At 37.4% G+C, this 20,326-nt stretch overlaps 1 protein-coding gene and 1 pseudogene across 3 annotated transcripts in view; both read right to left on the bottom strand.

The window, feature by feature from the left end:
• TMLHE (trimethyllysine hydroxylase, epsilon) overlaps positions 1-20,326 on the bottom strand; it is a 65,595-nt gene that overhangs the window by 9,664 nt on the left and 35,605 nt on the right. For 2 of the 3 annotated variants that reach the window (XM_019716081.2, XM_019716080.2), the window contains 4 exons: positions 16,762-16,938; positions 6,566-6,845; positions 4,726-4,845; positions 1,085-1,321 (listed from right to left, as the gene is read on the bottom strand). In XM_019716081.2, coding sequence (XP_019571640.2) covers positions 1,085-1,321; positions 4,726-4,845; positions 6,566-6,845; positions 16,762-16,938 — 814 coding nt within the window. The remainder of the gene's footprint in view (positions 1-1,084; positions 1,322-4,725; positions 4,846-6,565; positions 6,846-16,761; positions 16,939-20,326) is intronic. The other variant, XM_019716082.2, reaches the window with a different exon arrangement.
• LOC109437102 (tyrosine-protein phosphatase non-receptor type 12) lies at positions 9,924-12,318 on the bottom strand (annotated as a pseudogene).

Genomic DNA, 20,326 nt, shown 5'->3' on the forward strand with positions numbered 1-20,326 from the left:
AACAGGCAAAACTAATTTATGGTGGGAAAAAATCAAGACAGTTGTTTCCTCTGGGGTGTGTGAGCAGGACTGGACTAGGAAGGCATATGAGGGTCCTTTCTGCAACGATGGTAATATTCCACCTCGTCAGGGGTCTGGGTTACATAGGTGTATGCATAAATTTAATAATAAACTCAGAAAGTGTATATTTAATATTTTAACATCATTGTACAAGTGTTGAAGTACTTCAGGGGGACATGTACTCATACCTGCATTATACTTTAAAATGAACCAAAAAGAAGATTAATTGATAGATGGATACAGAGAGATGAATAGATAGGAAATAAAGCAAGTATAGTGATATCTTAATGGTAGAATTTAGATGGTGATCTATGGGTTTTCATTGTAAATGCTTTCAACTTTTCTATATGTTTAAAAATGTTCATAATAAAATGTTGGAAAAAATATCAAGCACCTTCATTGTTTTAGGCAGAGGATATAAGAGCTGACTGAGGGAGAGTTTTGCAGGGGAGCTTATCCAAGTGAAGTGAATTAGTATTTCTGTAGTTCCTACTACAATCCTGGGGCAAAGGTAGGGACACCAATTGATTCTCATCTTCACAACAACCGGGTGTGGAAGAGCAGGCTTGAAATGAGTGGAGAGAATGAGTTCAGTTTTGAATAGGGTGTGCTTTATGATCCTAGGTATCTAAGTGGCGACATCTCGTAGACTGTTGGCTATACAGGTTAGGAGATTTGCAGAAATCTGGGATACAGATAAATGCTGTGGATGTCATATCTTTGGGTACCTTAGCTGTTTGGTCACTGAGCACAATTTAATAACTATTTCTTATTTTAATAATACTTTCATTTTAAAATACTATCCAAACATCTGCTGCCCACCCCCGCAACTAGTAGTCTTTGCTTGTTGGCCTATTTATTATTCTATGGGAATTACAATAAGAATAGAAATTGTACAAATAAAAAGCTGTAGAGTAGCAAGATTAAAATGTAGCAGATATAGGATCTTAGGAATTTCCATTACATTTGATGGCTAATATTTGGTAAGTACATTTATACTGGGGGATAATTCTTTGGTACTCACCTGATCAAATAGAGCTCTTTATTCCATGGATAGATATTTAAGACTGGCCCAACCCCAATCATGTGGTTGTGACTTTCTCCAACATTTTCAATATATTCATGCTTCAACGGCACATTGCTGAGGAGTTCAAATTCCTCAGGCGCCTTTTGCAGGACCTGCTGTGCTGCATAGAATCCATCTACTAGCAGTGTCCTGCCACCTGTTCCTTCATGCTTAAGACAGTGAAACACTTGAATGCTACAGAGGGAAACAAGTTCAATTCTTCTGTTCAGTGGAGACATGAGAACATATCAACATTTTAGAAAATTATATATGAAACGATGACGGAATCTACTTGTGCCATTTTCTTTTCCTGAAGAAGTAAATCTCATTGTTAATTGCTTTTACCTCATAGCTAGTTGTACTTTTTTTGTGCTTTGACATATTCATGTCATTACATGTATCTTTTAAACGTATTCAACATGTACTGAAGCCTCTATGTGTCAGGCCCTGGGAATACAGGCATGAATAGGATACAGTCTCTGTTCTCAAGAAGCCTATAGTCTAGTGGAAAGAGATGAAGCAAATAACTACCAATAAAACACGATAGGTATTATAATCAAGTTGTATACAAGATATAGTGGGGCCACAAATAGAGAAATCATTCTAGTGGGGTATTGTATAAAGAAATGCTTTGGAGGTGGATGACAATGGCTTTGCTAAGTCTTAAAAAAATGGGCAAGAGTAGGGCTGGAATGAGACTGAGGTGAGGAGAGGGCATTCCAGGCAGAGAAAAAGTGTGACTAAAGATACTACTGTAAAACAACAAGATATATTCAAGAAAGAGGATAAGAAGTTTCGATAGGCACAGCACATAGAACCAGAAGAGGATTTTTAAACAGGGAAACTCTATGGTTATAGTAACATTTTAAAGACTTGGTTATGGTAATAGCATGGGAGATGGACTGGTGGGAATCAAGGTAACAGAAAACTTGGATACCTGAAATACTAGAGAAAAACGCTGAGGGCTTAAGCTCAGAGAAGTGTGTTACAGAAAAGAGGACACACCTGAGACATACTACAGAGGTAGAATGGGCAAGATCTGATAACTGATTAGATGTGGAGGATGAAGAACAGACAAAAGCCTAGAGTGACTCCAGGCTTTCCATTAGGTTACGTGATGGATGATGATGCCATTTGCCAAGACAGAGAATGTAGGCAGATGTGTAATTGGATGATAATGAAGGGGTCAGAGGGGTTGGGGAAGAAGCTCTGTTTAGAGGCATGTTGAAAAACTTGAATCATACATATATGGCTACAGATGTTAACAGGGAAAGGAAAGGTGATGATTAATGAACTTGAAAACTAAAGTCTTTAAAAAGTCTTTAAATACTCTTAACAGAAATTTAGAGAAAAAGCAAAAATAAGGAAAAGTGAACACCAAAGTAAAATAATAAATGCAAATAAAGATGGAAGGAATAAAATCAAAGGGAACCTAATATAAATACAATTAAAATAAAAAAAGTCAGTTCTGGCCATGTTGAGCTTTCTATGAAACTTCTAGGTCAGGGTTATTTAGTAGCAAGTTGAACATGTTTAACTCAGAAGAGAGGTAGATTTTGAATTGTCTGTAGGTGATAGCTAAAGCCGAGAGCATGGAAGAAGTCATTTGGACAGATTATTTCCAGTAAGAACGGAAGGACAAGGTGAAAACCTTGAGGAACAACAATATTTAGGACGTGCTCAGAGGAAAATAAGCCAGCACAAAAGGCTGAGGGAAAATGCTCAGAGATATACCATAGGAGCAAAACCAGAGGAGAATAAATATTTAAGAGGTAGTGGTTAATGTCACGCCCCAGGGGTCAAGTCAGATTAAGACTGAAAGATACACATTGGGTATGGCAATTAAGTTCTCTGTTGGTGACTGGAGAGGATAATCTTAATTGGGAGTGGGTAGGATAAACTAGCTGACCATAGGTTTGAGGAGTAAATGAGAAATGAGAATGAAAACATATTGAATGCAGATCATTTTAAAAGTAGTTTAGCTGTGAAGGGAAGAGTAAGACGGGGCTGTAGCTGGAGGGAGACCGAGTCCAAGGAAGGGTACAAAAGAAGAGATTTAAGATATGAGAAGCTGATAGGAAAGAGTTGATAGGTGTGGAAAGGCTGAAGATAAAGGAGAGGAAAATCCCCAAAGAGGTTGTGAAGGATAGATCTACACCAAAGGTAGTTTTAGGAAGGACAAGGTATTCTAGTCTTTACTGAGCACTTAATATGTGTCAGGTAGTATGCCAAATACTTTCCATAAATCATGTAATTCAATCCCTAACCTATACTAATGGATAGGTTTTATTAGTTGTCCCATTTTACAGATGAAAAACTGAGGCACAGAGAGGTTACGTTACTTTGTCCAAGATCACAAAGCTAATGCACGTTCCAGCTGGGATGCAAATCCCAGTCTGGTTGAGGCCATAGTCAGAACTCTTAACCACTCTTACTATACTGCTAAAGCAGTTGGTCCTTGCCATTCATTAGAAAGGGTTAAAGGCACAGACAACTGCTTATCTCTGGTAGTGGTCAGACACAGAAAAGCTAGTCGGTATTTGAACTTCAATCCCTGCCCAGCTGCTTCTCTTCCCATTTCCTCTTTCTTTATTCTGCATTCCCTAGAATGAGGAACGCAGGACTCTTCGTATATCAATAACATTAAGCAGGATCTCTAAAATATGCTTTATTCTTCCTCCCCAGAACCAAACATTCTTAAGTTCCAACCCCCTAAAGGAAATCAATGTAACCACAAGCAGTTGCATATTATCACCCTCTCATATTGTCTTTTTAAATCCATACATACACTCACTTTTACTACTGTCATTGTGCCTCAGGCTCATCACCTACATGCAGAAGCAAGATCAATAACAACAACAAAATAACAACCACAGAGGTACCTCTAATAAGTGGCAAATGGTAGGAAAATAAAGTATGATATCTATTCATCATGAACATAATTAACATTTGTTCTTTGTGGTGAGAACATTTAAAATCTTCTGCCTGTTAGCTATTGTGGTAATTATATTACCATATATAAGTGTATCAAATCAACACATTGCCCACCTTAAATTTACACAACGTTAGATGTCAATTATATCTTGATAAAGCTGGGGGGAATGTATGGCACATATCATTTTTGGCTCAATAACTTCTGGTTCCATGTGAAGGTTATTTTTCATTCATTCCTCCTCTCCAACTTGTTGTAAAATGGATCCAAATTCCTCTTATACCATATCCAAAGCAGCTGTGTTTGGAACATTGACCCCTTTGCAATATAATAACTAAATATAAGAAAAGTACAAATTCCAAAACTAACGGTTAACCAACACTCTTTTTGGTAAGTTATTTGTTATCACTTTTAGAAAAAACAATGTAAATTAATTTAAGGTTCATTTATGTAGTAAGGTGAATTTTGAATCATTTCAAAAAAAATGTATTTTTATAAGTCTAAGCAAGGGTGCTTCAAAATGATCATGTTTCTAGAAGAGTCAGAAATAGTCATACATGTCATCAGCAGATATGATCTTGGTTCAGATAGAATGGAAAATGATTAAGAAACTATTCAACATCATCACATTTAAAGGCCCTGCTCTGGAAAATTCTAATTCACTTACCCACAGGGCTCTTGAAAATAGGTAGTGTCAGTATGCCGATCCAGAGCTAGCTTGGTGTATGCGGTGTCACCCCTGGAAAAGTCGGAAGTGAAATACCACATCCTCCCATAGATGGTTTCCCTGTCAAATGAAATACAGGAAGACCTTTTAGCTATTTGAAATTTTCATCCTTATCTTTCAAAACTCTTTGTAATACTTTCATTATTCACAAATAACAATAGAGTTCTGGCTCTAGATTTCTATCTATGAGGTGAAGATGACAGTGGAAAACACCACCAGCCAATTCTGTCACTGATTAATATTCTAGGAAGTTGGGGAGGGGGGCTGGGGAGAAACTACGGAAGTATAATGTAGTCTGAAAGCTTAGAGAATCATCTCACTCTGTCTATGTGCCTACTTCTAATAGCTTTCCATTCAAGGTTCTTTGCTGTGCTCAGCTTCCTTGCATAGAAAAAAATGTTTTTATGCAGCTGCTTTTAGAAGTTATTAATGAAGCTACTCACCCATCTTTTGGACAAGGAGGAATAAGAACAAGACAAAAGGATAGTTTATGTTAGCAAGTATTTAGTGAGACTTGCTGTATCACTGTTCTTGTTTCTCTCCCTCAGGTATATATCATAGGTTTAGATTTTATAGTTATTTTCCTGGTGAGCTCAGATCTGACTAAAGGTCGCTTTAATTCTTTAGTTTTCAAGTTCATCTATTTTCTGAATCCTCAGAGTCCAAACGGGAAATGTTCTTCCTCTTCAACTTATAATCTTTACAGCGCTCTCAATTTGTTGCTTACCAGCACAGCTTCTTGTACTTGAACTTTCTCAGCCTGTGTTTCAAACTGAGTGGCTCACAAATGTTGGTTGTGCTCTATTGATGTAATACAGAATTCTACACCTGAAATCTATGTAATTTTACTAACAATTGTCACCCCAATAAATTAAAAAAAAAAGAATAGGGCGAATGACCCAGCATACTACCTGGTGTATGCAGTGTCCCACAATGAGCTATATCTGTCTCTTCTTAATTCAAAGGAAAGCACCAATTTCTAACAAAGTAGGTTTACATCACATTTAATACTACAGAAAATCAATCTATATTGAAATATAGCAATGCAGACTAGCAAGTGGAAACAACACTGTACTTAGGATCAAGAAACCTGAGCCATCTGAATTCCAGCCCCACTGATTACTAGATGAGCAATACTGAGCAAGCCACTTAAAATATCTGAGCCTCAAATTCTGCACCCATAGAACAGGGGATAAAATACACACTTATCTGGATTGTTATAATGACCAAAGAAAATAATAGGCGTGAATATGCCGGTTAAATGGTATAAGGCAGTATTACTAACAACCAGTCTCTGAACCAAGCCTTAGGAATGAGAGAAGGTCAAAACAGGACGATCTTTTGACACCATTGTATTCAATCCTCTCATTGATCAGATGGGGAAATAGAGGCCACTGGGGGTGTCGAGAGAAAGTTTTGTGTGTAATGGAGTTGCCTATGTTCCTACAACTGCTTGATGGTAGAACTCAGACTAGTACCTGGTTCTCTTTACTCACAGTTAGTGCTCACTCCAGTGTACAATGACATCTCTCACTTTGAGCATTGCTGGGCTCAAAAAAAAAGTATCAATGATTTTGAAGTCTTTACCATATTTAACATATAAGCATCTTCAGAAATTAAAAATCTGCACCTCAAATAAAGAACTATCAATGGGAATCTTCTTATTCAGGACAGAATATTATCGATTAAAAACAAGGGTGACCACACCTGCTACATGATTTTATTGGTGTTCATGCTCTGGAAATCAATCACTGCAGATATCAGGAAACTAATGAATTACCTGATCAAGCTGATCCTTTTTGCCAACTTCTCTGTGTGTTCTTGAGTGGGAGGGACATTTTCTACAAACGCAATTCCATAGAGCAGAAAGTTTTGCATGAAGTTCTTCAGTCCCTCATTGGTTTCTAAAAAGCTCTGGCAATCTACAGATGGCACTTGGGCTTGTTGGTAGATTTCCGAGTTCCATAAGATTCTAGGTTGGATGACCTTTTGTTTCTGTCCTTCATAACTGTTTCTCACCAGCCAATCCAAATCATATTTAGTCACATGATCATCTGGCCCTTTGAAGGGAAAAAAAATAAAAGGCATTAAAATAATAACTATAAATGCTGCCAATAATTTACTGGTTAAGAATGTTATTTTTAGCAATCATTCACCCAGTGCTGTATTGTTTATGAAACCAAATAAGAATGAGTGCCTATAACGTTCCCGAGAAAGAAATATTTGTAGGTTGAGTAGAATGAATTATAAGTGAATGAATGAACAAATAAATCTTCCCAGCAGGTAGATAAGTCTATGGAATTGTAGCTCTGGAGCATTTATCAAGTCATCAAAGAATGATAATGAAAAAAAATCCCAGTTGGTTTTTAGTCTACTTCCCTCCTTCTCCCCTTGCCCCATCCTCACCTCTCATCTACACACAAACCTTTTGAGCTAGAAGGGATTAATCTTTACTAATGGAGAAGAGTTAGTGACTAACTCAAGACCACACAGCTGAATAAGTATTACAGCTGGAACTGGAACTCTGGCTTCTTACTTCCAGCGGTTCTGTACTACACTATGCTGTCTTCCTCTTCTAAATGAGTTAGGTCAGTTTGGTCTATTGATACAACATCAATACAACATGTTAAAGTGATGTCATAAGTGAATTTGCCCACGGTGCAAACAAACAAACAAACAAACAAACAAACAAAACAACAACAAAAAAACAGTGCCCAAAATTCTTTTGATAAAATCTTCAGGATAAGCAAAGAATACAAGAGGAGTGAAAGGCTATAGGCTATGCTGGCATCTTCTCTCTCCCTTTTCTCTCTTTCTAGCTCTCTGTATTAGTCTCTGTTTGTATCTCTTGGCTTCCCACCCCCCAGATAATTAATGTATCATAAAGAATATGCAGGGCCGGGCCGGTGGCTCAGGCGGTTAGAGCTCCATGCTCCTAACTCCGAAGGCTGCAGGTTCGATTCCCACATGGGCCAGTGGGCTCTCAACCACAAGGTTGCCAGTTCAACTCCTCGACTCCCGCAAGGGATGGTGGGCAGTGCCCCCTGCAACTAGCAACGGCAACTGGACCTGGAGCTGAGCTGCGCCCTCCACAACTAAGACTGAAAGGACACTTGAAGCTGAACCTCACCCTCCACAACTAAGATTGAAAGGACAACAACTTGACTTGGAAAAAATGTCCTGGAAGTTCACACTGTTCCCCAATAAAGTCCTGTTCCCCTTCCCCAATAAAATCTGGAAAAAAAAAGAATATGCAAAGCATAAGACACTATGAGGAAATAAAAAAAATCACTGATACTTATCATTCTACCACCCAGATGAAACCACTATTAACAGCTTGGCATCATTCCTTCCAGTTTTTTGTTCTATGCATTATTTTACTTTATAAAGTTTGCCATATATGTGAATATATATATATGTGTGTGTGTATATATACGTACATAATATACACATATATATACACACACACACACATATATATTTGCACCCTCCCTTTGTTACTTAACATATTAACAATAATTTTATCATTGAAAATCTCCATAAAATAAATTCTTATAATTTGCAAAATATGGACTACAAAAATTTACTTAATCAATCTGTTCTTCTGGGGCATGTAGTTTGTTTCTTGAAAAAAAATCCCATTATTTGATAGTGATCATCTTTGTCTATTTTTTTTAAATATTTATTTTTTACTTTATTATATTATTAATTTTTTTTTATTGGGGAAGGGGTACAGGACTTTATTGGGGAACAGTGTGTACTTCCAAGCCTTTTTTCCAAGTCAAGTCATTGTCCTTTCAATCTTAGTTGTGGAGGGTGCCGTTCAGCTTCAAGTTGTTGTCCTTTCAGTCTTAGTTGTGGAGGGCGCAGCTCAGCTCCAGGTCCAGTAGCCGTTGCTAGCTGCAGGGGGCGCTGCCCACCATCCTTTGCGGGACTCGAGGAGTTGAACCGGCAACCTTGTGGTTGAGAGCCCACTGGCCCATGTGGGAATCCAACCGGCAGCCTTCGGAGTTAGGAGCACACAGCTCTAACCGCCTGAGCCACCGGGCCGGCCCCTTTGTCTATATTTTTGATAATTTTTTTCAAAATATACACATAGAAGGTGTAGTTGTTAAATCCAAAGACATACACTTTTAAGAGTCTTGACACATATTCATATAACCAAATTACTTTCTAGAAAGTCTACCAATTTTCATTGCCTCCAACGATATTTGTGTGCCCATTAAAGTTGCATATTCTTATTTTTAAAATATATTTTTCTAATGTGGTAAGCAAACTGCTCTTACTGTAATAATTTTAATTGATTCACTTACTAATAAGGCTAATAAGAACACTTGTTAGACATCTTATTTTTTGTTTCTGTTTTTTTTTTTTTTAATGGCAGGTCAAATATCCTGAAACATACATGTATTTTGATAGTCTTCTAATCCCAGTTGAGTTCAAGTATTAAAGTAACACGCATGAGCTAAAAGAATTCAATATTGTTTCAAGGCACTTACTGTATCTCCATAACTAGATGAAAACAAGGACAATTAGGATGGACAATTAGACAGCATGTACTATAAAAATAACTTTTTGCTTACAATTTACAACACGTATTATTATTATTAAAATTTTTCATCTCTGATAACTTGCAATGCTGGCTTCATGAATCTAGCAATTTTAAAATTCAGAAACTATTTTCTAAAACTTCAGGGCAAATAATTTACAAATAAGGTACACAAAGATTTAGACCATGCAAAAATTTTATGACTGCAATTTTATCAAATCATATCCCTACTTGCCCTGTCTATATACAAAATCATGCATACATGATAAAACATTAGCAACAGAGTAGACTTTAAAATCAACTTATCATAGAAGTATTACTATATTAACATGTCTATAAGCAGCGTGTAACAGGCTTGAGACATCAAGGCAATAACACTTGGAGTTACAGAAGAAACCATGTGTAATACTTTTTCCTAAGTGTAGTATATGGCAGGTAGATGGTCCCAGCAAAAAATACTAATGTAACAATCTACCCTGGTGTTAGTCCCACATTTTTAAGATGGAATACAGTAAATCTGTGTTTCAGAGGCACTTGAATTTTCCAGTATTATTTAAAGTGACTTTAGTTCCCTGAATCATTACTATTCTCAAAGTAGATCTCTTGGTCCTTTGGGTTTTCCACAGCAATTACCAAAACCAGTGTCTGTGACTTCTGTTGGACTTTCTGATATTTGATCTTTCTTGTTACTGAAAGTAGGTAGACAGTCTACACAAGTCTCTGTGTGAGACCTGCTGGATGATCCCATTTTTCACTGCCAGACGTTATCAAGCCTTCAGATTTGTTTTGATCAGACTCTTTCTGACTTTGAAGTTCACTCCACTCAGATCTTACAGGTGTATTATGTTCACTTGCTAATACAAAAGATGTGGGAGTTCTTTCAGGTAGGGGAGGAGGTGAATGAATCTTCACTGACAGCATCTTTCTCCGCTCCCAAATGTGTTGTTCCTGCTATAGTATGTGTAGCATTGGATGTTGGCAATACTTTCCTTGCAGAAATCCTTTCCATACTAGTGGCAGCAGAAACTGCAGCACTTGCTGTTGAAATATGAGTTTTATTCTTGGTCACTGGACCATCAGAGTTCCTGTCATCAGAGTGAAGAGGGTCAGTAAAACTGAAGGGTGCTCTGAAGAGAGGTCAACTCTTATGATACAAAGATCATGGGTTTCAACTAGTATTGTGGGGCTTGGTATTAAAAGGACAGTTTTCATTGTTTGGCTGGGTATCTGAGGCTTTGCTTTCTGAGGAATCAGGCATAGGTGGGATATTTTCAGGTCCGAGAAATGACCATATTACATGTCCTTTCTCATCAAGAGGCAAGCGGCCTGGCCTTGGAGGTGTGTCTAAATTCTTCTGTGATTCTTCTGGTGGAATACCTGGAACTTTATTTCATTGTGTTGCCCGGTGGTCCACGCAAGAATTCTGAGAAATATCACCAACTTTCAGATCCCCCGAACTCAATTCCTGTGACTGAGAGGTTTTATCAATCATGCAAGGTGAAGCCGATTTAATTTTAATTGCATGTCCCCAATTCAAGTGTGTTTCCATCAAAACCTTTTGGTCCCTCTTGGAAAGGGACCTTGTTAATCTCAAAACTTAAACTTCTCTCTAGTTTTTTATCTACCTATTCAACAGTTGATTCATTTTCCCCTGGAAGTTCTGTTGATTTACTATAATTTCTGTTGAGGTCTGTTGAATGTCGTTCTGATGAAAGCATGTGCAACAGTGGCTTTGGATGGTATGTGTCATTGTCCTGCCACACAGTGGTGACTGTTGGAAAAGCTGAAGGGGGAGAAGGTATCAAGATGGGTGGCCCTGGGTGAGGTTCCATCCGGTGGCTGCAGTATTTCTTCCTTAGCATCCCCTTAAACAAGGCAACTGCAGGTCCTTGGTGGTTTTGGAGGAGAAGAATCTTGTTTGTCAGGATCTATGGAGCTGACCATAGACCAGTGTTCATTTCATTCACTCCATTGGCAATGTTCTGGACTCCACGAATTTCATATAGTTGTAGGTGTTTTTCTTTTTTTTTTTTAATTTTATTTTATTAAATTTATTGGGGTGACAATTGTTAGTAAAATTACATAGATTTCAGAAAAAGCAGAGAACCATGTAGGTGTTTTTCAAACAGTTGGGTCATAGCTCTGTGGATAAGCTCATACTGCTCCTTAGCTTGTACTGCAGAATGCCTCTGTGTTCTCATTTCTTGTATTAAATTAAGTACAATAAATGCCTCTGGTATTTTCCCAGCCTTTAGTAAATTCCACGTGTAATCTACAGCCCAAATAGTACCTGCTTTTCCCCAGCATGCACTGCAATGAACACAAATAGGCACATCTTCATGTTCTTGGTATTTCCTCCTCAAGCTTGTCCTATCCAGAATAGAATCCAACGATGAGGGAACAGCATGGTCTGGCCAGTTCACATAATAAAAGCGACACAGCCTATGATACTCGTTCTGAAGTTCAAGTAAGCGTGTCCTAATGAAGTCGTCTGTTCTTGCTTGTTCAGATTCACAAGAAATTTTAAGTGGTGCAACTGTTACAGGGTCTTCTCCATACTAAGGCTGATAGCGCCCATATTTTTTCTTTCCATCTCAATTTCTCCACAGGGCATTACAATGATTACAACATTGTCCTCCCATGGCATCCTCCGAAAATCCATTACTGTGTTTGCTAAAGGTTCTTGGGTTGCCACATATGCTTTTGGCCCATAAAAACCCTTAATAAAATTTGCATTGATATCATCTGAATGTGAAGGAGTCTTTAAAGTCAACTTAACTCGCTGTGATCAAATGGCAGTATGTCTTTATACCTGCTCTTTTTGACATTTTCTTCTTTTCCTCCAGTGGCTATGGGACAAATCTTTTCTGTTCTATAGTTGGTAGACAATCTCCTTAATCGCATGAAATCCTGAGCTAAGTTGTCCTCCCCACTGTCATCTGGACTCTCTGGATGAATTTCCCCAGGATATCCACGTACTCCATCCAACCTCCCGAGTCCCCTGCCTGCCCAGCGCAGAGCCAGCTCACTCCCCCTGCCCCTCCCCTTCCCCCCCCATCCCTACTAACCCCAGCCGCCCCCTGCTTCACTCCACTGCCCTACAACTACTGGGCCAACCTTGCTCTCCACTGCTGCTAGCGCCAACCCCAACCCCAACCCACAGCTTGCTCCATCCTCCTTCTCCCTCCTCCCATTATCCTCCGCGCCCGCCCTCCTCCTCCCCCATCAGAGATGCTGTCTTGCCACCAAAGCCACAGGATCAGGGCTCTCCACTAGCCCTGCTCCGCCAGCCGGTACTTCCAACCCCCTTCCCCCGACTAGCAGCCGCAGCCACCTCTCCTCATGGGTGCGCCCCCATCCCGACATCTGTATTTTTTAAATCCAAGGATTACCAAAGTGTGCTCCAAGGGCCAAACCTGCCCAGCACTTGCTTTTTTCACACCTATTTTAGAACACGTGTCCATTTGGTTACATATTGTCTATGGCTGCTTTCACCCTACTACTGAAGAATGATAGCTGGGAAGAGCCGTGACAGAGACCTTACAGCCAGCAGTCTAAAAATCATTGCTATCTGGCCCTTTACAGAATGTTTGCTGACACGTGCTTTCATGATTTGTCTGTTCACTTCTTTCTCACATTTTTTTTTAATTTTATTAAATTTATTGGGGTGACAATTGTTAGTAAAATTACATAGATTTCAGGTGTACAATTGGGGATCGAATATATGGTCACATTTTTTTAATTGGAAAATTGGTGTTTTCTTACAAATCGGTAATAGCACCTTACACCTTATGGTTTTCAGTCTTCATCATTTTGCAAATATTTTGCCAAGTCAGTTGTTTCTTAATTAACCTTTCTATAACTTTTTTTCATTGTAGAGTATTAGTAGTCAGATGTCTTTATTGTAAATGTTTCTTTCCTCCAATGCTTTTTTTTTTCTTAGCTTGTTATTTTGAAATAATCATAGATTCAGAGGATGTTGCAAAGAAATGTATAAGGAAGCCCTGTGCATCCTTCCTTGAGCCTTCTCCAGTGTTAACAGCTTACACAACCACAGTACAATATGGAAACCAAGGAAGTGGCATTGGTGCAGTCCAGAGTTTGTTCAGATTTCATGAGTTATACAGGTACTCGTGTATGTGGGGTGTGTGTGTGTGCAGTCTTATTATGTGTGTAGCTTTGTGTAACCACTAGTACAGTCAGCATAGTCAATTCTACTCTCACAAGACTCCCTCATGTTATCTTCTTATAGCCACACCCCTTCCTCCTCTCACCCCTAACTCCTGGCAATTGCTCATCTGTTCTCCATCTCTATAATTGTGTTATTTCACAAATGTTACATAAGTGGAATCATGCAGATTTGTTTTTTCCTTCACATAACTAATTCCATCACATAACTAATTCCTTTGAGGTTTTTCTAAGTTATCATATGTATCCACAGTTCATTCTTTTGTATTGCTGAGTACTGTTCCATTCTATGGATGATTTGTTTAATCATTCAGTCATTGAAGGACATTTGGGTAGTTTCCAGTCCTAGGCTATTACAACTAAGGTGCTGTGAACATTAATGTACAGGTTCTTGTTTGAACATAAATTTTCATTACTCTGGGATAAATGCCTAGGAGTGCAATTGCTAGGGTGTATGGCAGTTGCATGTTTCATATTTTAAGTAACTGACAAACTGTTTTTCATAGTAGCTGTGCCATTTTACATTCCCACCAGCAATATATGACTGATACAATTTCCTAAAATCTTTTCTAGCATTTTGTGTTGTCACCATTTTTTATTTTAGTCATTCTGTTAGGTAGGTAGTGAAATTTTATCATGATATTAACTTTCATTTCTCTAATGGCTAAGGATGCTGGACATCTTTGCATGTGTTTATTTGCCATTTGTATATTCTAGTCAGTGAAATGTCTGTATATGTCTTTTATCCACTTTCTAATTGGATTTTTTATGTTGAGTTTTGAGAATTATTAAGTCCTAGTCCCAGTTGGGACCCAGTTCTAGATCCTGAAGATGTTCTTCTATGTTCTTTTCTAGAAGTTTTATAGTTTTATGTTTCACATTTAAGTCCACGATATATTTTGAGTTAATTTTTGTGTAAGGTGTAAGACTTAGGTCAAGGTTCTTTTTTTTTTTTTTTTTTTTTGCCTATAGATGTCCAATTGCTCTAGCACCAGTTGTTGAAAAGACTACCCTTCCTCCATTGAATGGCTGTTGCACCTTTGCCAAAAATCAGCTCACTGCATCCGTGCAGGTCTCTTTCTGGGTTCCTTTTTCTGTTCCATTGATCTATGTGTCTGCCCCTCGACTAACACCACACTGTCTTGATTACTGCAGTCTTAACATCAGGAAGTGATTCTTTCCGCTTCATTCTTTTTCAAAATTGCTTTGGCTATTCTAGGACATGTGCCTTTCCATTTAAATTTTAGAATAAGCTTGTTTATAGCTACAAAAAAAATCTTGCTGATATTTTGACAGAAATTGCATCAAAACTATAGATCAGTTTGGGAGAGAACTGACATCTTTACTACGTTGGGTATTCCAATCTGTGACCATAATTTGCCTCTCCAAGTATTAGACCTTCTTTGATTTCTTTCATCAGCATTTTTCACTGCTCATCATATAGGTCCTGCTCATATTTTTTTACATATATACCTAAGTATTTAAATTTCAGTGAATGCATTGTAGATGGATATTTTTGATTTCAGTTTCTGCATGTTAATTGTAAGTATACAAAAATGCAATTGATTTCTGCGCGTTGATCTTGTATCCTACAACCTTACCACATTTACTTATTAGTTCTAGTAGTTTTTGTAGACTATTTGAGGCAGTCTATATAGACAATCATGTATCTGCACATAAAAACAGTTTTATTTCTTCCTTTCTAATATGTATGCACTTTATTTCTTTTTCTTCCCTGATCGTAATGACAATTTCCAGAACTGTGTTAAAAAAGAGTGGTAAGAGTGGACTTCCTTGCCATGTTCCCTATCTTAGAGGGAAAGTGTTCAGTCTCACCATTAAGTATGAGGTTAGCTGAAAAGATGTTCAGTATCACTAATCATCAGGGAAAAGCAAATCAAAACCACAATGAGATATCACCTCACACCTGTTAGGATGGCTGTTATCAACAAGACAAATAATAACTAGTGTTGGTGAGGATGTGGAGAAAAGGGGCCCTTGTACACTGCCGGTGGGAATGTAAATTGGTGCAGCTGCTATGAAAAGTTGTATAGAGGTTCTCAAAAAGTTAAAAATAGAACTACTGTATCATCCATCCATCCCTCTTGTAGGCATATAATCAAAGGAAATGAAATCACTATCGCAAAGTGAAATCTGCACCTTCATGTTCATTGCATGATTATTTACAATAGTCAACACATGAAAACAATCTAAGTGTCCACAGAAAGATGAATGAATAAAGAAAATTATACACACAGACATAGACACACACACCAGGGGAGCCGAAAAATGTATACAAGTGGACACTCTGGTCAACGTTGCTCAAGCAGTAGTTCACATAATCAAAAGTGTCTGGACGCTGATGGTAACCACTTTGAGCACCTCTTGTAACTGCAGAAGTCAAATGTGACTTGTATTTATCTTTTGTTATTGGTGTATATTGAGTATCACAATTTTAATACAGTTTTTTTCTTTCTTAAAATGTGTATACATTTTTTGGCACCGTGTGTGTGTGTGTGTGTGTGTGTGTGTGTGTGTGAAATTCAGCTATAAAAGAAGTGAAATAAGTCAGACAGGAAAAAAAAGAAATAAGTCAGACAGAGAAATACAAATACTGTACTTACATGTGGAATCTAAAAAACAAAAAAACAAAAGCAAACACATAGAAACAGAGTAGATTGGTGGTTACCAGGGGCAGGGGGTGGGGGAAATGGGTGATAGTGGTCAAAGGGTACAAACTTCCAGTTATAAGATGAATAAATTCTGGGGAATCTAATGTACAGCATGGTGATATAGTTAACAATACTATATTGTATACTGGAAAGTTGCTAAGAGAGTAGATCTTCAGTGCTCTCACTACGGACACAAAAAAGGCATCTACGTGAGGTGATGGATGTGTTAACCAACCTTGTTATGGTGATCATTTCACAATACATGTGAATATAAATCATCACACTCTATACCTTAAACTTACACGATGTTATATGTTAAATATATATCTCAATAAAGCTAAAATATAATTTGAAAAAGCATGATATTAGTTGTGGATCACAACAGTTTTATTTTAAAAGATAAAAGGTTCAAAAATTAAACTATTCCAAAGAAAGGAAAAAAGTAGAAGTAACCAAAAGAATATTTTGGAAAGGGGCAAACCATTTTTTTTTTTTTTTTTTTTTTTTGCGAAATAACTGTTCTTTAGAAGAGTACCCCAAAGAAGACCAAATTTCTTGTCCACTCACAAGTGAAAAAGAGTGTGGTCTCATCCCGACGAATGGTCTTTGGCTTGATACATAAATCTATGCTGGCAGTGTCCAGGCTGCGCTGGTGAGTCTTACAGTTGTAGCAAGATGCTGAATGGCAGTGGTCGCGAAGCCAGACGTAATCAAAGCGCATCACGGTGTTTGCATATTGCAGTTCTAGGGGGGGAAATCACATTTGTTTATATTATTTGATTAGTTTATATTGTATAATTTATACAAATTAATGACTATTTAGGAAAACTTAAAAAATATCAGTAGCCAGAAAACTCATTTCAAAAAGTCTACCAAGAAAGAAGCAAGAGCAATGAGGGGAGCACTGGGCTTCTACCAGATATTAAAACGTACTATAGAACTTCTACGATTAAAATAGTGTGGTGTTGCTATAGGAATAGGAAGATAAAACAATGGAAGAATATAAAGTCCAAAAAATACCCGAATTGAAATTTGGTATGTTACAATTGCTGGAGAAAATATGAACTTTTAAATAAATGGTTGGCACAAATAGATAGCCATTTTAAAAATATAAAATAAAATTAATTCTGTACTTCATATTGTCACCAGATCTCTAAAATAAATTCAAACTAGATCAGAGTTCTAAATTTGGAAAATAAAACCATTCAAGTATTTAAGTAACGCAAATACTTAAGTCACCATGAGCTCCATCGGCAGTTCTACCAGGTGGACAGAGGATATTAAGGAAGTCCTTGTACTATTCTTGAAATGTTTCTGTTAGCTTGAAGTTATACCAAAATAAAAAGTTACCAAACATTGACTTTCCTATACACCAGGTTACTCATTTAGAAAAGGTAACTGAAACTGAAATCAAACATACATAGGAACAAAAGCTATAAAATATCTGGAAAGAAACAAAAATGTGCAAGACTGCTATGGAGAAATCTATAAAACTATCCTGAAGGACTTGAAAGAAACCTGAATGGAGAAATGTGCTCCAAGATGGGCAGATTCAATATTGAAAAGATACAAATTCTCCCCCAAATTTATATACCAAATTCCACATATTCCTGGTCCAAATCCCAGTAGAAATGTTCATGTACCGGACAGGCTAATTCAAAAAATCATATTCAGAATTAATAAAGTAACAATTTTGAAAAAGGAGAAGGAAGGAATGGGGGGACTGTCTTACTATGAGGTTGGTGCAGAAGTAATTGCAGTTTTTGCAATTTTTTTTAACCCTTTAAACCACAATTACTTTTGCACCAACCTATAGATATAAAAAAAATATTACAAAATTATAGTCATTTAGAAAGCATGGTATTTGTGTGGAATAGGTGAACAGATCGAGGAAACAGAACAGAGTCCCAAAAGAGACCCACGTGTACGTGGAACTATGGTATATGTTAAAGGTGGCATTTCATAACAATGGAAAAAAGATGGATTACTCAATAACTAGTTTAGGAAAAACGAATACTTGAAAAAATAGATTCTGGCTTATATCATTCAAAACAGTAAATTACTGATAGGTTAAAACATAAAAAATAAAACTATTATATGTTGACAAACTTAAGGTAGAAAAGACCATTTTAATACAACACAAAAAGCCAACAAGATAAATTTGTCTATATGAAAATAATAACCTTTCGTTCTGCAAACAATATAAAAAAGTTAAAAAACAAGTAACAGGAAAAATTTTAAACATAAAATAATTAATACCTAGCATATAGAATAAATCCCTGTGATCATTAAAATAAACACTCAATAGAAAAATGAGTGACGGATATCAATTGGAAAGTCACCAGAAGTGACCAATAAACACATGAATCCCCAGCCTTAGTGGTAATCAGAGAAATGGGTATTAAGATACCATTGTGTGTGTGTGTGTGTGTGTGTGTGTGTGCGCGCGCGCGCATGTATGTAGTCCTGCATTTTTCTATGGAGTGGATCCAGAACTTTCAACAGAATTTCTATGGGATCTATAACCTAAAAATACTGAAAACCACGCCCTTGGGGTGACAAAAGTGATAACACAGAGATAATCTGGGCTTGGACAAACTACAGCCTGTGGGCCATATAGTATATAGCCCATGGCCTGTTTCTGTATGGCTTGGAACATAAGAATGTTTTCTACGTTTTAAAAGGGTTTTAAAACAAAAAATATCATGCAGCTTAGACTGTAGTCATATCCTGCTCAGTGGTTACATCCTGGAAGGAGTCATTTATAAATTTTCATTTGGGGTTAGGTACCTCTCCCCTTTGTTCTTCTGGCACTCTGTATGTTGCCTAAAAGCATTTATCACACTGTCTTATAACTGTCTATGTGTTTGTCTCTGCCACACGACTGTGAACACCTTGAAGATAGGGGATGTGTCGTCTTCATCAATGCATCTTAGCACTTACCACGATGCCTGGATCCTGGTGGGGGCTCATTAAATATTTGCTGAGTAGATCAATGAGTGGTGGTGAGGCTGCCTTATTGTTCACTCTACTACAGGTGACACCATAGAAATGAGAAGGATCTTTTCATCAAAACTATGAGTGATATTCTCCTGCCCTACAGATACCCAGTAATCCTGACTGCCACCTGCTATATCCCATTTTCACCTTATGACTTTCTAGGCACATACAATACGCATATAGGAGTGGAATAACTTGTACTGCTATGTGGCTGGACTCATTTCTTAAGCTGTAAAACATCCCCTCCATTTTGGTCAAGTTGGTATGCTTATTGTCTTTCATTCCATGACTGGAGTTCATGTTTGCCTTTGCACTTGCCATTTTTCTCCTTGAAATCACAAGCTCTTCTAATTAAATGACTATCTTTTCCTTCAAAATCTAGCTAAAACTCCATGTATTCCAGGAAGCTTCCTTGAATAACCCTACATTTTCTTTGAAATTAAGTATTTGGAAGGTATCAACTTAATTTGCATTTGCATATGGCATAAGCTATTTATGCTTCTTATATTTATTTACTCATTTTATGTTTCATGGATACTGCCTCTTACATTAAGGCAGAGACTATGCTTCCATTTCTGGTTTTCTAGAAGTTCTCAGATCTGTATAAAACTGACACTAATCACATGTTTATCAATTAGGTCTTGCCAAAATGTCGATACAAAAGAGAAACGGGACTCATCTTGACTCATCTTTCTCATAACCTACATTTAATCAATCACCAAGGTTTGTTGATTGCACCTCCTAAATCTCTGAAATCCATATGACCTCTCCATTTCTACTCATTTCTCCTGCCACATTCAGGCAATCACTGTCTCTAACACTAACAGTGGACCTCTATAAAGAGATTTTTAAAATCAGAGTAGTAAAATCGAACTGTACTTTGGAAAGAATGCTCTAGTTTCTGGATCATCTGGGAGAAAGACAAGTCTGTACTGATCCTGTTACAATAGTTGCCTCCTTGTCCTTTGAAGCTCATGCTGTCCTGTATAACTCTACCCCTCTTCATTAGGCTAATCAAATAGTTCCTGAATCACTCTATAGTTAAATAAGTGAAGATCAGTTTACTGTCTTCCAACTGTCACCCGTCATCCCTTTCCCTGTCATCATTCTTGGCAATTCCATCACCATTAAT

The sequence above is a fragment of the Rhinolophus sinicus genome, chromosome X, assembly GCF_036562045.2.
Source record: "Rhinolophus sinicus isolate RSC01 chromosome X, ASM3656204v1, whole genome shotgun sequence".
Taxonomy (NCBI): Eukaryota; Metazoa; Chordata; class Mammalia; order Chiroptera; family Rhinolophidae; genus Rhinolophus; species Rhinolophus sinicus.